This window comes from Hyperolius riggenbachi, chromosome 10 (genome assembly GCF_040937935.1).
Source record: "Hyperolius riggenbachi isolate aHypRig1 chromosome 10, aHypRig1.pri, whole genome shotgun sequence".
Classification (NCBI taxonomy): Eukaryota; Metazoa; Chordata; class Amphibia; order Anura; family Hyperoliidae; genus Hyperolius; species Hyperolius riggenbachi.
Window position 1 is genome coordinate 211,963,631 of NC_090655.1, and position 13,476 is coordinate 211,977,106.

The following is a 13,476-nucleotide window of genomic DNA, read 5'->3' on the forward strand; positions in this document are numbered from 1 at the left end:
GAGCGAGGACACTCGCATGTGCGCAATATGGAGTGGCCCGTCTTTGGGAGCAGTCGGGCCCCTGAAGATTTCTGAAGCCTCTTTTGCGGCGCAGAGAGCAGTATTTGACCAAATTGATCAAATATTGCTACCAGGAGCCAGCACTGGAACTGGGGACAAGAGAGGAGCGGGAAGGCTCTATAGGGAGTACATTTGAAGTCGGCGCCGGTAGACTTGGGCGCAGGATACAGCGTTATATAGCTGATCCTGCTTCTGCACAACTCCGGGCCAATTTAATTACTATTCCCCCTCCAGGCTGCCATGGATAGTGGGGGAATGAAATAATTCGGCTTCCAGCGATTGCTGGAGGCCGAATTATTATGTTTTTAAGCAACCTCGGCTCCGTCTTCTGACGGAGCCGACGTTACTCACTGAGCCCTGCAATAGGAATGATTCCTATTGTAGTCTATGGAGGCGCCGGCTGCGCCCAAATCTAGCAGCGCTGAAAAGCACTGCTCCGTCTATAGGACCCAGAGCCTTCCCTCTCCTTAGGTAAGTATCTGTTTTTTTTTTTTTTTTTTTAAACAATTCCTATTCACTACATGTAAAAATGGTTGATGATTTTAAAAGATACACTCATGCTGACAGTTCAAGAAGGTCTTCTGGAGTAAGTAAAGTAGTTGAGGTGTCTCGACACCTTAAAGAAAAATACAGGAAACAAAAACAGGAGCTCAGTAGTGCAATATGTAGAGATGCAGGGTTTAAAATAAAATGTAAGTAGATTTTCTACTCACAAAGGCAGGTTGCAGAGGGAACAACCAACCACAAGAAGCAGGTGGACACAATGAACCAGACTCCACTCGGGGTGGGATGCGGTCGCTCTCCTTGAAAACAGTGACAGATGACTAGTGGTGTCAGGACCACTAGAGGTCGGTCTTGACCCCCCCAACAGCCTTTGTTGGGGGGTATACTAAGCACAATTGGGAAAAGAGGCGTCCTGTTGTATACAAAACTTTTAAAAACGGATAAAATGGAAAAAAGTGAGGTGACTTACCTCAATAATGAGAGCTTTGTGAACACAAAAGATATTTGTTAAGCACAGGCAACGCGTTTCACGGGTCTGAGCCCGCTTCCTCAGGCCAATAAAAGTGCCAATAGGATCAAAGCTGTCCAACATAGGGAGCCTCTCAAAGGTGTCCTTTAAAGCTCCTTAGTGTTGACAGACCATTTCATTGACCAATAGAGATGTTTGTCTCTTTTCACCTTATTACCCCTCCTGCAACCTCTTTAACTTTTAAAAATGTAAACTTCCAGCGTAAGGTTATCTGTTTATGTACTTTCTCATTACAGGATACGCTCAGTTTATACTTCTTAGAAAGACCAGCTAAACTCCCCAATACTCAGCAGAGCCTGTAGAGTTGTGTATTATACAAACTTCCTGCCTGACAGGGATGCACTGAACCCCTAAGGGCCAGTTCACACTTGATGGATCAACTCATCTGTGTAAAAAACGATCTGTGAAAGGTTTCAGCATTTATTGGGCATCAGTTTTTGATCCGTTTCGCGAGCGCGTGGTAAATGCGGTGTGTCCGTCGCTCTGGAATTATCACAGCCACCCCAAGTTTCTAATAGAGCAATGTGAATAGATCCTATTGATAATATAGGATCCGTTCACCTATGTTAGGATCCGGTCCGCTTTCCTCTGTTTTTAGTGCCAATGTGAACTGGGCCTAAGTGATTAGCTACTATGAGAACTCACTACAAACAACAAGGCCATCACAGAAAGATGTAGCATGAAAGTATTGGTTAATTCACTTCTTATGACTATTCAGAAAGAAATAAGTTTGCTTGACCAAATGACCTGCACCTAAACACTGTTTATGACAGTGTTTTAGACCATGCAAACCTAACAGAAGACAGTGGGCCAGATTTATCAAAGCATTACCGACAGTTTTTTCAACTTAAAGAGAACCTGAGGTGGGATTTTATTATGCTAGTGGGGCACAGAGGCTGGTTGTGCACACTAACACCAGCCTCTGTTGCCCCATGGTGTGCCTCCAAGACCCCCCTGCGCAGTGCTGCGTGTCGCCAGCACAATGTTTACCTCTCGCCTGTCTGTTAGCGCCGCTCCCCCGCCTCCTCCGTATCGGCGCTACCCGCCCGCGTCCCTTCCCTCCTGCTGATTGGGTTCTCTTTAAAGTGAACCTCCTGACTAAAAATCTATTCAGCAGCATTGAAAAGGCTTGGTGTTTCTTTAACAGTTTCACAGCATCAGAACTTTGTTTTTCTTACATAAGCCTTATTTTTAGCTGCACAAAACCTAAGCTCCTCCCCATCAAAGAAAACTGCCCGGCTTTTTTCCCCTGATGCTGTGCAATGCATGATGGGATTTCCTATATTGTTATAGACGCTGCCTAGCAACTGGGAGAGGAGGGGAGGGGGGGGGGATCAGCACACAGGACAGTTGGAACTTTGTCTCATGCTCCCTGTCACCTCCTTTCAACCAAAAAGATGGCTGCCCTCATGAAAGCAAACATTTGTCTGTTCTGTTAAAACAGGGTGGGTAACAGATTATATTACGTATCTATTTTAATTAACATAACTAATGTAACTTAATGACAGTATGTTTGTTTAAGCTGAAGTTCCTCTTTAAACTGTTCTAACTAGCAGGATGTATAGTTCCACATGATAATAAGAACATTCCTAAATCCTGCTTCATAGCAGCAGCTTAGCATGAATTTCTAGAACTGTACTACAGTTAAGAAAAGTGTAAATCCACCCCTAAACTGCTGCAGATTAAAGTGAACATCCAGACTAAAAATCTACTCAGCAGCACTGAAAAGGCTTGGTGTTTAACAGTTTCACAGCATCAGAACTTTGTTTTTCTTCCCCAAGCCTTATTTTTAGCGGCACAGAAGAAAACTGCTCGGGCATTTTACCCCTGATGCTGTGCAAAGCATGATGGGATTTCTGATGTTGTTCTCGTTCTGCTGTTTTGGTGCAATTTTTTTTTTTTAAATGTTGAATTTGAGATTTGAAGCCTAGCGTGTGCAGCTGGGAGGGGTGATTAGGACACAGGACAGTTGGAACTGTGTCTCATGCTCCCTGTCACCTCCTTTCAACCAAAAATATGGCTGCCCCCATGAAATCACAGACATTTGCCGGTTCTTTTAAAATAGGGTTGGTAAGAGATTACATTACCTATCTATTCTAATTAACATAACTAGTGTAACTTAATGACAGTATAGGCTGAAGTTCCCCTTTAAGAAGTGCTTATTATAACTTCTACACACCTTGAGCAGTATAGACTAGACATAATTTGTGAAGGGCTCCTCCTCCCTGCTGCCAGGTGTCCTGTGAAGCTGTTCTGTGCTTAACCCTTCCAGTGCTGGGCATGGATCCTATGTTTCAGTTCTAATACATTTATATTATATACTTATTTACATGACACCTTGTCAGTTAACCTAACATAATCAAACGTAAATAATACATTTATAGTAATATAACTTCTCTTTTCTGTATCAATGCAGCAGATGTATTGGTTACCACAGCAACAGCAATTTCCCTCACATTCTGCACTGTCTGAGAGACTCCTCCTATTTTACAACAGCTTTAGAAGGAATCTGCACTATCTAGTGATTTCTTAATATGTCTGAGACAGTTCTGCACGGATTTCTAAAAAACAACAAATATTTTGTCTCAGACACTCTTGATAAATGTCCCCCTCTAAACCTTGGTTCACACTTTAAATTATGATTGGCCAAATACTGACCAATTTTACCACCTCTATATAGTATGAGGGTCAACAGATATTGAATACTAGATAGTGTGTAGGAGTGGATAGTTGTGCAGGTAAACGCTCATACTTCATGGAGGTGGTCAAATTGGTCAGTGATTGGCTAATCATAATTGAAAGTGTGTACCAGGATCTAGGGTGCATACAGACATCCATTTTTGATTGGACAATTTTACCACTTCCATGTATTGTGAGCAGGGCTGAGGAGTCTGAGCAATTTTGGGGTACCTGGAGTAGGAACAAAAATGCACCAACTCCGACTTCTAATAAATTTAGACTGTAATTAAAAGACAAAAAAATGTGATGATGATGATAGTCATTGATAGTCAAACAGCTTATAGATACAGTAATAGCAGTGCTTCGTCCACAAAAATTAAACAAATCAATAAAAAAAATGAGTTATTTGGACTAATGCAATAAAGCAGTCACCATATTTTCAAAGAGAACATGAGATGGTTCATTGTCCCTAATTTATACTAACCTGGGGCCTCCTCCCACCCCATGAGGACTGTGGGCTCCCTCGTCCACCAGCCAACCCCCCCCCCCCCCCCCCGCCAGCATGCATGCAAACCCCCCTCATCATGCTCCTAAATGTGTGTACGCACTCTAAAGCAGGTCTGTACCAGCTATCAGTTAGGTAATACCGCTTTTGCCAAACGACTTTAATGAGGTCTTCTATGCATGGGAACTCATTCACAAAACACTATCAGATCAAGACTAGGCTGATTTGCACTTACATTCAAGATTTTGACCCGTACATCTTATTGTTTAACATTTATTTTATTTAAATCGCCAAGTATGATTTACAAGTAAAAACATTTTCAGTATATAATCAAAGAAATGTAAGGAAAGGAAAACATTTGATATTATACCAATGTGTTATATAAACTTTAGTATATTTGCAGAAATAGCTTTTAGGAGATTTATATAAAGTTAAAATATATTTACTGCATAACAGTCGTTGCATAGTTACACTACAATTCAGAAAATGAAACTGAACGCTTCCCACTAACCCTCCAGGACAGATCCACAATGGCCATCATGGCTCCACCCAGGAACAGAAACCGTCCACATGAACACGCTATAAATTTAATTCGGCAATTAACCTTCCCTGTTCACAGGAACCAGAAAACGAAGCATAGAAGGATTCCGTTACAGACTTTTCTGAGGAAGTCTGGGCCGGCTCCACAACATCAGCAGCAACATCCTATAAAGCAGGAGCCACAGCAGCGGAAATCTGCAAAGCAGTGACTTGAAAAAGCCTTTATATGTTTGTAAGATACTATTGCCTGGACCCAATATCCGCTGCAGAACAGTCATTCAGTAGAAAGGTCCCCCCTTTTTTTTCCTCCCTCTAAGTTGAGAAAAGAAGATGTTGGAGAGGCAGTTGCACAGTTTGTGCCTTTAATTGGTTGAGAAGTCCTCTCCTGCAGCCCTATACAAGTATGGATGAGCGTTCCAATTGGCACCACTGTTCCAATGCTTTGGAACAGAACTGAAATTTAAACTGATGCAGACCATAGCAGGAAGTAGCTGGAGAGCTGAAACGCAATATGGAGAGCAGCGCACAGAGGCAGCGACAGGGGCGCATTAATCCATTCTGCCATGGTGTATAACATTTTAAATCAGAGTTCTGTTCCGAAGCATTTGGAACAGTGGTACCAATTGCAGGAAACTGGAAATGTGGACACCTGCAAGCCACAGAAGTTTGGGTGCTATCATGGGCGCCCATATAAACAGCGGCTATGGGTGGATATTTGGGTGCCCCATAAATAGCGGGCACCACAATGCAAAATAGTGAACTATACATAGCGGGCACCCAAATTTCTGCCCATAGCCGCTATTTATATGGGCGAACTTGGCAACGGCCCCAATAAAATGTTTGTCACCCCAACCGTTGCCCCGCAACGGCACACTATTAGCAACCTCCCATTAATCAGCTATGACATACGTTAGGGAACATGCATAGGGTGCGGTGGACTCCAAGTTGTATCAGGTTGTCATTCAGGATGTTTGAGCAGATGGGTGTTGAAAGCAGAGCTGAAGTCCTGGCATATATGTCTGGCAAGTCAAGATGTTCCATGATGTACTCCAGGCTGATGTTGAAGGCATCATCTGTGGACCTGTTTTCCCTGTATGTAAACTGGAGTTGGTCAATGAGGGCATTGGTAGTGTGTTTAAAGGGAAGGTTCACGGACTGTGAAAAAAATAAAAATCCAAATCCACTTACCTGGGACTTCCTCCAGCCCGTGGGCAGGCAGGACGTGCCCGACGACGCTCCGCAGGCTCCCGGTCTTCTCTGGTGGCGCACCTGACCTGGCCGTCTGCCAGGTCGGGCTCTTCTGCGCTCCAATGTGCGTCTCACTGGTGCGCTCTGACGTCATCGGACGTCCTCCTGGCTGTACTGCGCAAGCTCAGTAGTTCTGCGCCTGCACAGTACAGCCTGGAGGACATCCGATGACGTCAGCGCGCACCAGTTAGACGCACATTGGAGCGCAGAAGAGCCCGACCTGGCAGCCGGCCCGGCCAGGTCCGCCAATGGAGAAGACCAGGAGCCTGCGGAGCGGCGTCAAGGGCACCTCCTGCCTGCCACGGGCTGGAAGAAGCCCCAGGTAAGTGGATTTGTATTTTTTTCACAGCGTCCGTGGATATTCCCTTTAAGGTGGGGAAAGACCAGTCTTTCGAAGATCTTCATGGCAGTAGATGTTAGTGCATAAGGCCTGTAGATATTGAGATCTGTATTTCCTCTCTTTTTAGGGATTGGGATTATGGCAGATTTTTTTGAGGCAGGAGAGTACCTTTTTTCTGCTAGAGATTTGATGATTATGGAGGTGAGGAGGCAGCCAGCTGACTTGTACAAGTTCTCAGTCAGACTGATGACACACCATCCAGGCCTAAGGCTTTCCAAGGATTTAGTTTTAGGAGGTCCTCTGTACATCTGCCCTCTTGGACTGCCACTGCATGGGAGGGCACTAGGTTGGTCATGAGTGATTGGGATGAAGAAAGCAGCCCTTGGTTTATCTGCAGGGTCCTTTGGGGGGTTGGTTTCTCTAATCTTCAGTAGTACTTGTTTAGTTCCTCGGTTAATCCGGTGCTTGGGGTCATGTTGAGGAGGTGGGTCTTTGTGGTCGTTTTGAAATATTTTCAGACACTGGAGGCTGAGTCTCAGTTTTTCAGAGTACAGTATTTGCTTTTTGTGCCTTAGTTCCCGATTTAGGGTGTTTCTGGTTTTCTCTACCACTCAGGTGTGCCCGTCTCATGTGTTTACTCCTTGAGTTGTTGCAGCAGATGCAGATTGTTGTTAAACCATTATTTGTTGTTTTGAAAAAGATGATTTTGTCTTTTTTGAAATGCCTTTCTACTGGTAATAGCCGATATAGGAGTCTGCGCGTAGAGATTGTAAGATGTGGTTAAGCGATGAACAGATTGTGGAAAGGAGTTCCAGAGAAGGGCAGACATTTTAGAGAAGTCTTAGGGATGGTGCAAAAGTAAAGATCTTAAGGGAAGGAATCACGCTTGCAGATTCGCATACTACACATTATCCTTCACCACCATATTCACTGTGGAAATTAGGAAAATGGCAGCATGGTGAGGAACTGGTTAGGATTTTCACCTTGCAGTATGAGAGCCTCAGATTTGAATCTAGGCCAGGATTGATGGAGAAGATGCAGAAGTAGCCGACCCCTAATGGGATACTTCAGAGGCTGCCAGCGGGACCCGGAAGAAGACCAGAGCATCGGTGAGGGACACAAATGACGTCTAAAGGCTGGAAGAAGCCCCAGGGAATTAAAAAGCTAGATTGCATTACTCGCCTTGGATATCCTTTAAGGACAGAAAAGAAAAAAAAAATCAGATCCAGTGAAATTATAGAGCTGTAAGCTTAAAAGACAACTGAAGTGAGAGGTAAATTGTGGCTGCAATATTTATTTCCTTTAAAAACCATTTACTTGTGTCACAGGAGCCCTAGTGGTCAGACCGCAAATTGCCTTCCAATCGGTTTCAGCACACAGACCATGCAAGCTTTGGTCGCGATCTTTGCGCAGAAACAGACAGAAATTTGGGCAGCTGCCCGACCAGAAGGGAGCCTGTGAGGTACGGTAATTACAACTTTACACACTATTTCAGGGGATCTGCCAACACCACTGGTATGGGCCAGTGGACCCGACTGACTGACTGGTCCTGCGAATAAAAAATGGTTAAACACACTCTATTCTGTCTAGATATCAACAATAGTAGCGTCTCTTCAGAAGTCTGGCTCAGTTTGTGCGGCTGAGAAGCAGGGTAGCGGAACAGTGAATGACTTTGATAAAGTCTTTTATTCACGGGCAATATAATTAATTAATATATACAGACAATTATTAAAATCAACAATTATTAAAACAGTAATAGCCAGTATGAAAAATAAAAGCAAGGAAGAAAAATACTTAGTTTCTGGAAAGATGTCCTTTTTGTGGGAAGAATCATGAAGTCCTTGGTAAAATCCTTTGTTTCAGATCAAAGTTCAGCAAGATGGCCGCCAACCATGTGTCCTCTGGCTGGCAGCAGACCGTTCTCATATAGATGGAATGTGGAGGACTGAGTTGCCCGGGAAGCTCATTTCTTTTAATTGAGCTGAGTTCAGAGGCGGACTTCCAGAGTCGGCCCCTGGGCCGGATTATAGTAATCACATCTGGGCAGGGACTTCCACCAGCCCCATAACCCTGACATTTTCTGTAGGCCGACCTACGTGGCCGGCACACAAATAATAATTACATATTATCGATCCCCATAACCTACCGATGAATATACCTTGGATGCGGGTGCTAGGGCGTATGGTTACCGAGGGGCCCATAACTCCTTAACCGGGAGGTATGATTATGATTTGTATACCGAGATGTTGGTCAGATTCCAACGGATCCGAATACACTTCTCCCACCTCTGGGTGATACTCGGTTTTCCTTTAATAAGCAGAAATAATTCCCATGCTTCATCATTTTAACTCCTGGAGACAGTTTGTCTGGTGAGTAGGAGGAAGCCCCATTTGCTAGTCAATTCACATTGAGGTGTGAGCGGTGGGCTCATCCTGTCTTCCCCAAAGGCAGGACACTGGCCTTGTGGTTCTTAATTAGCATCTGAGTGAGATCAGCTTGGTCAAACTGAGTTTTACACCTCTGGCTAAATTAGCAAGTCACAGGGCCAGTTTCCATGAAAAGACTCCGCTAACTATCTCCTATGAAGACAGCAGAGACCCCCCAGGCTGGACTGCCTGGTATCCACAGACATGAGATTCTGATTTGGCAGCGCAACGACAATAGAGGCAGGAAACCTATTGCGGTTGCGTTTTCATTTCTCACGGCTGTTCCGTGACAACTTGGCAGCCCCGTTTGACTACTTAGCAGCAGTAGTGTCTGAATCACCCCAGAAACAAGCATGCAGATAATCTTGTCAGATCTGACAATAATGTCCGAAACAACTGATCTGCTGCATGATCGTTCAGAGTCTATAGCTAAAAGTGCTAGAGGCAGAGGATCAGCAGGACAGCCTGGCAACTGGTATTGCTTAAAAGGAAATAAATATGCCAGCCTCCATATACCTCATGCTTCAGTTGCCCTTTACCATCAGTTGAGTGCAATCTATTTGAGGAGTTCCTAAGAGACGCTATACAAGACTTCATAGCAGAGAATAATCTTATTTCTCAGCATCAGCATGGGCTTACTAAGGACATGTCTTGTTTGACTACCATGCTCAGCTGTTATGAGGTGATGAATGCTAGTGTGAATATTGGGAACGCTGTAGATGTGATATACTTGGACTCTGCAAAGGCCTTCAATACGCGTACGAGAGGAATCACCGCCGGGAGACTTGGGCGCAGGATACAGCCGGCATGGCTTATCCTGCTGCTGCACAAGTTCCTGGAGACGTTAATTACTATTCCCCCTCTAGGTCGACGTGGATGGTGGGGAATGATGTAATTTGGCTTTCCAGCTATGGCTGGCGGTCGAATTACAGTGTTTTAAAAGTAACTTCAGCTCCATCTTCTGATGGCGCCAAAGTTACTCACTGTAACTTCCTATTACGGTCTATGGTGACGCCAGCTGCACCCAAGTCTCCTGCGCTGGATTGCCAGTGTTCGTTCAATACCGTTCCCCACAACAGTCTGGTGCAAAAGTTGATGATGCAAGGACTGGGGAAGAGTCAGAGTGCATGGATAGGGAACTGGCTAATGGACATAAAGCAAAATGGAAGACTGTTAGCAGTGGGGTCCCACAGAGGTCAGTACTGCATCCAGAACTCTTCAATTTATTATTAAGGACCTCGTAGATGAAGTAAAAAGTAATGTTGCTATTTTTGCAGATGATACAAAATTGTGCAGAATAATCAACTCTCAGGGAGATAGTGACATATTGCAGAAGGATCTGGATAGGATGGCTGTTTTCACACATAAAAGATGAAAATTAAAGTTGAAAAATGTAAAGTCATGCATTTTGGTCGTACCAATGGTCTAGCATCATACAAAATAAGCGGGATACAGATGGGGACATGAAACTTGGAGAAGGACTTTGAAGTACTAGTTGGCATCAAATTAAATAATCATATTTAATGCCAAGCTGCTGCAGCTAAAGCCAATAAAAATTTGGGACGAATTCAAAGGGAAATAAAAACTTGTGATTCTAGCATAATACTGTCCTTTTAACTATTTAGTAATGCCGCATCTGAGATATGGAGTTCAGTTCTGGGCACCGAATTACAGGAAGGATATTGCAGTTTTAGGGCTAGTGCACACCAAAATCACCATTGCAATCGCTAGTGCTTAGCGATTTATGAATGAATATTTTTGCTCATTCAATCAAGCTTAATCGCTCCAAAAATGCTTCTGTGGTAACACCCTCACAGGGTTTCAGTAGCCAAGTGTTTTTCAAAGCGCTGGCGATGTGAAAAGCGCACATAAGCACTCTTGGTGTGCACCAGCAGGTGCAGAGACGAGCAACAAAATTGATTAGAGGGATGGGAGGTCTCACTTACCAGGGAATGTTAGATAAACTGGGCTTAGTCAGTGCAAAGGGCTAGTAGTGGACATGATCTGCACAAAAAAAAGTTTTAGCCATTTACTTAGAGAAAGGTTCTTTACAGTAAGAGTGATTAAAATGTGGAATGTACACTGCTCAAAAAAATAAAGAGGACACAAAATAAGACATCCTATATCTGAATGAATGAAATATTCTTATTAAATACTTAGTTCTCTACATAGTTGAATGTGCTGACAACCAAATCAAACAAAAATTATCCAGAGCTATGAAGTCTGTTCAAAAATCACACAACTCCTCAGTTTATTGAAACCACCCACTCAGACTCCAGGTACTCAAAATTGCTCCGATTCTCCGATTCCAACTCCACAGCCCTGAAATTATCAATGGAAATCAAATTTATCAACCCACGGAGGTCTGGATTTGGAGTCACACACAAAATTAAAGTGGGAAAAAAAACACTACAGGCTGATCCAACTTTGATGTAACATCCTAAAAACAAGACAAAATGAGGCTCAGTAGTGTGTGTGGCCTCCACGTGCCTGTATAAACTCCCTATGCCTGGGCATGCTCCTTAAGAGGTGGCGGATGGTCTCCTGTGGGATCTCCTCCCAGACCTGGACTAAAGTATCCACCAACTCCTGGAGAGTCTGTGGTGCAACATTGCGTTGGTGGATGGAGTGACATATGATGTCCCAGATGTGCTCAGTTGGATTCAGGTCTGGGGAACGAGCGAGCCAGTCCATAGCATCAATGCCTTCATCTTGCAGGAAATGCTGACACTCCAGCCACATGAGGTCTAGCATTGTCTTGCATTAGGAGGAACCCAGGGACAACCGCACCAGCATATGGTCTCACAAGGGGTCTGAGGAGGCAGCAGAAAGTTTTACACGTTGTTTCCAGACTCACGTCTATCACATGGGCTCAGTGTGAACCTGCTTTCGTCTTTGAAAAGGACAGTGCACCAGTGGGGAATTTGCTAATCTTGGCAATTTCTGGCAAATGCTCCTGCAAGGTGTTGGGCAGTAAACAACCTCCATCTGTGGATGTAAGGCCCTCATACCACCCTCATGGAGTCCGATTCTGAGCAGACACATACACATTTGTGGCTCGCTGGAGGTCATTCTGTAGGCCTCTGGCAGTACTGCTCCTGTTCCTCCTTACACAAAGGCAGAGGTAGCGCTCCTGCTGCCTGGTTGTTGCCCTCCTATGGCCTCGCTCACGTCTCCTGATGTACTCGCCTGTCTCCCGGTAGCGCCTCCAGGCTCTGGACAGTACGCTGACAAGCACAGCAAACCTTCTTGCCCCAGCTCACATTGATGTGCCATCCTCGATAATCTGCACTACCTGAGCCACTTGTGTGGGTTGTAGACTGTCTCATGCTACCACTAGAGTGAAAGTACCACCAGCATTTAAAAGTGACCAAAACATCAGCTAGACATCCATGGGAGTCGGGAAGGTTTTTTTTTCCCTTTTGGGGTTAATTGGACCATGCCTTGTAAGGGTTTTTGCCTCCCTTTGGATCAACAGGGACACGTGAGTGTGAAGGCTAGTGTTGTACCTTATTTTCTGGTTGAACTTGATGAACGTATGTCTTTTTTTAACCCAAATAACTATTATGTGCGTGTCTTGCTGCACACAGCAAAATGTGCACTTCCTCACTGGCCATTGTAGTCAATGACTTGTGCTCAATTTGTGTTTATGTTTTTTGGCACAATTTTAAATTGCAAAGCAATTGCTTTTTTTCTGTGCATTTCCTAATTAAATGCATTGCGCCACAATCTGAAAAATTGTGAGTCATTTCAGAAAATAACATGCGGGAAAACTCAATTGCAACCAAAGAGTGCCACAAATCGCTGGAACCGCTCGCAAAATCACCAACACAAGCGTGCTCCCAGCTTTAGTGTGAGCTTCTCCATGTCTGATAAAATGCATTTACCAAGGTCAAAGCAGGAGCACAGATTCTCCCTGACATAGCTCTTTCTTGGTGTGGGTCTTTTCATGCTGAACAAGCCTATACTTTTTGATAAAGCCTTTCCCACACACAGAACATGAATATGGCCTCTCTCCTGTGTGATTTCTGTAGTGGTAAGAAAGATTTGATCTGTTTTTGAAAGTTTTTCCACACTCTGGACATGTATGTGGCCTGTCGCCAGTATGAGTCACCTTATGTGTCATAAGATGTTCTCGCTGGGTGAAAGATTTTCCGCATTCTAGACAGGAAAACGGTTTCTCCCCCGTGTGGATTCTCTGGTGTGTAGTAAGGTGCCAACTCTTAGAGAAACATTTCCCACACTCTCTGCAGGTATACGGCTTTTCCCCTGTGTGAATCCTCTGGTGATCAATAAGTAGCGGTCTGCGAGAAAAACTTTTCCCACAGTCTGAACATAAATGAGGCTTTTCTCCTGAATGGCTTTTCATATGCGAGATAAGATGAGATCTTCTGTTAAAATTTTTCCCACACTCAGAACACAGGTAAGGCCTCTCCCCTGTGTGAATTCTCTGGTGTCTGATGAGACATCTTTTCTGGACAAAGCATTTCCCACACTCTGAGCACAAGTATTGTATCTTCCCTTCGGGATCTCTCTGGCAGGTGATAATAGAAAGGATGCTGGAGTTACTCCAGGTTAGTTGTCCATCTGAAATAAAAAAACAAACAGTAAAGTATATTAGAATGATCGGCAACACTCTAAACTC

The 13,476-nt window shown here is 44.2% G+C and overlaps 1 protein-coding gene across 1 annotated transcript in view; it reads right to left on the reverse strand.

The window, feature by feature from the left end:
* Positions 1–6,387: 6,387 nt before the first annotated feature.
* The window catches only part of LOC137536785 (zinc finger protein 665-like), a 62,563-nt gene continuing 55,474 nt past the window's right edge, over positions 6,388–13,476 (reverse strand). The window contains exon 16 of the mRNA XM_068258987.1: positions 6,388–13,418. Coding sequence (XP_068115088.1) covers positions 12,724–13,418 — 695 coding nt within the window. The 3' untranslated portion in view covers positions 6,388–12,723. The remainder of the gene's footprint in view (positions 13,419–13,476) is intronic.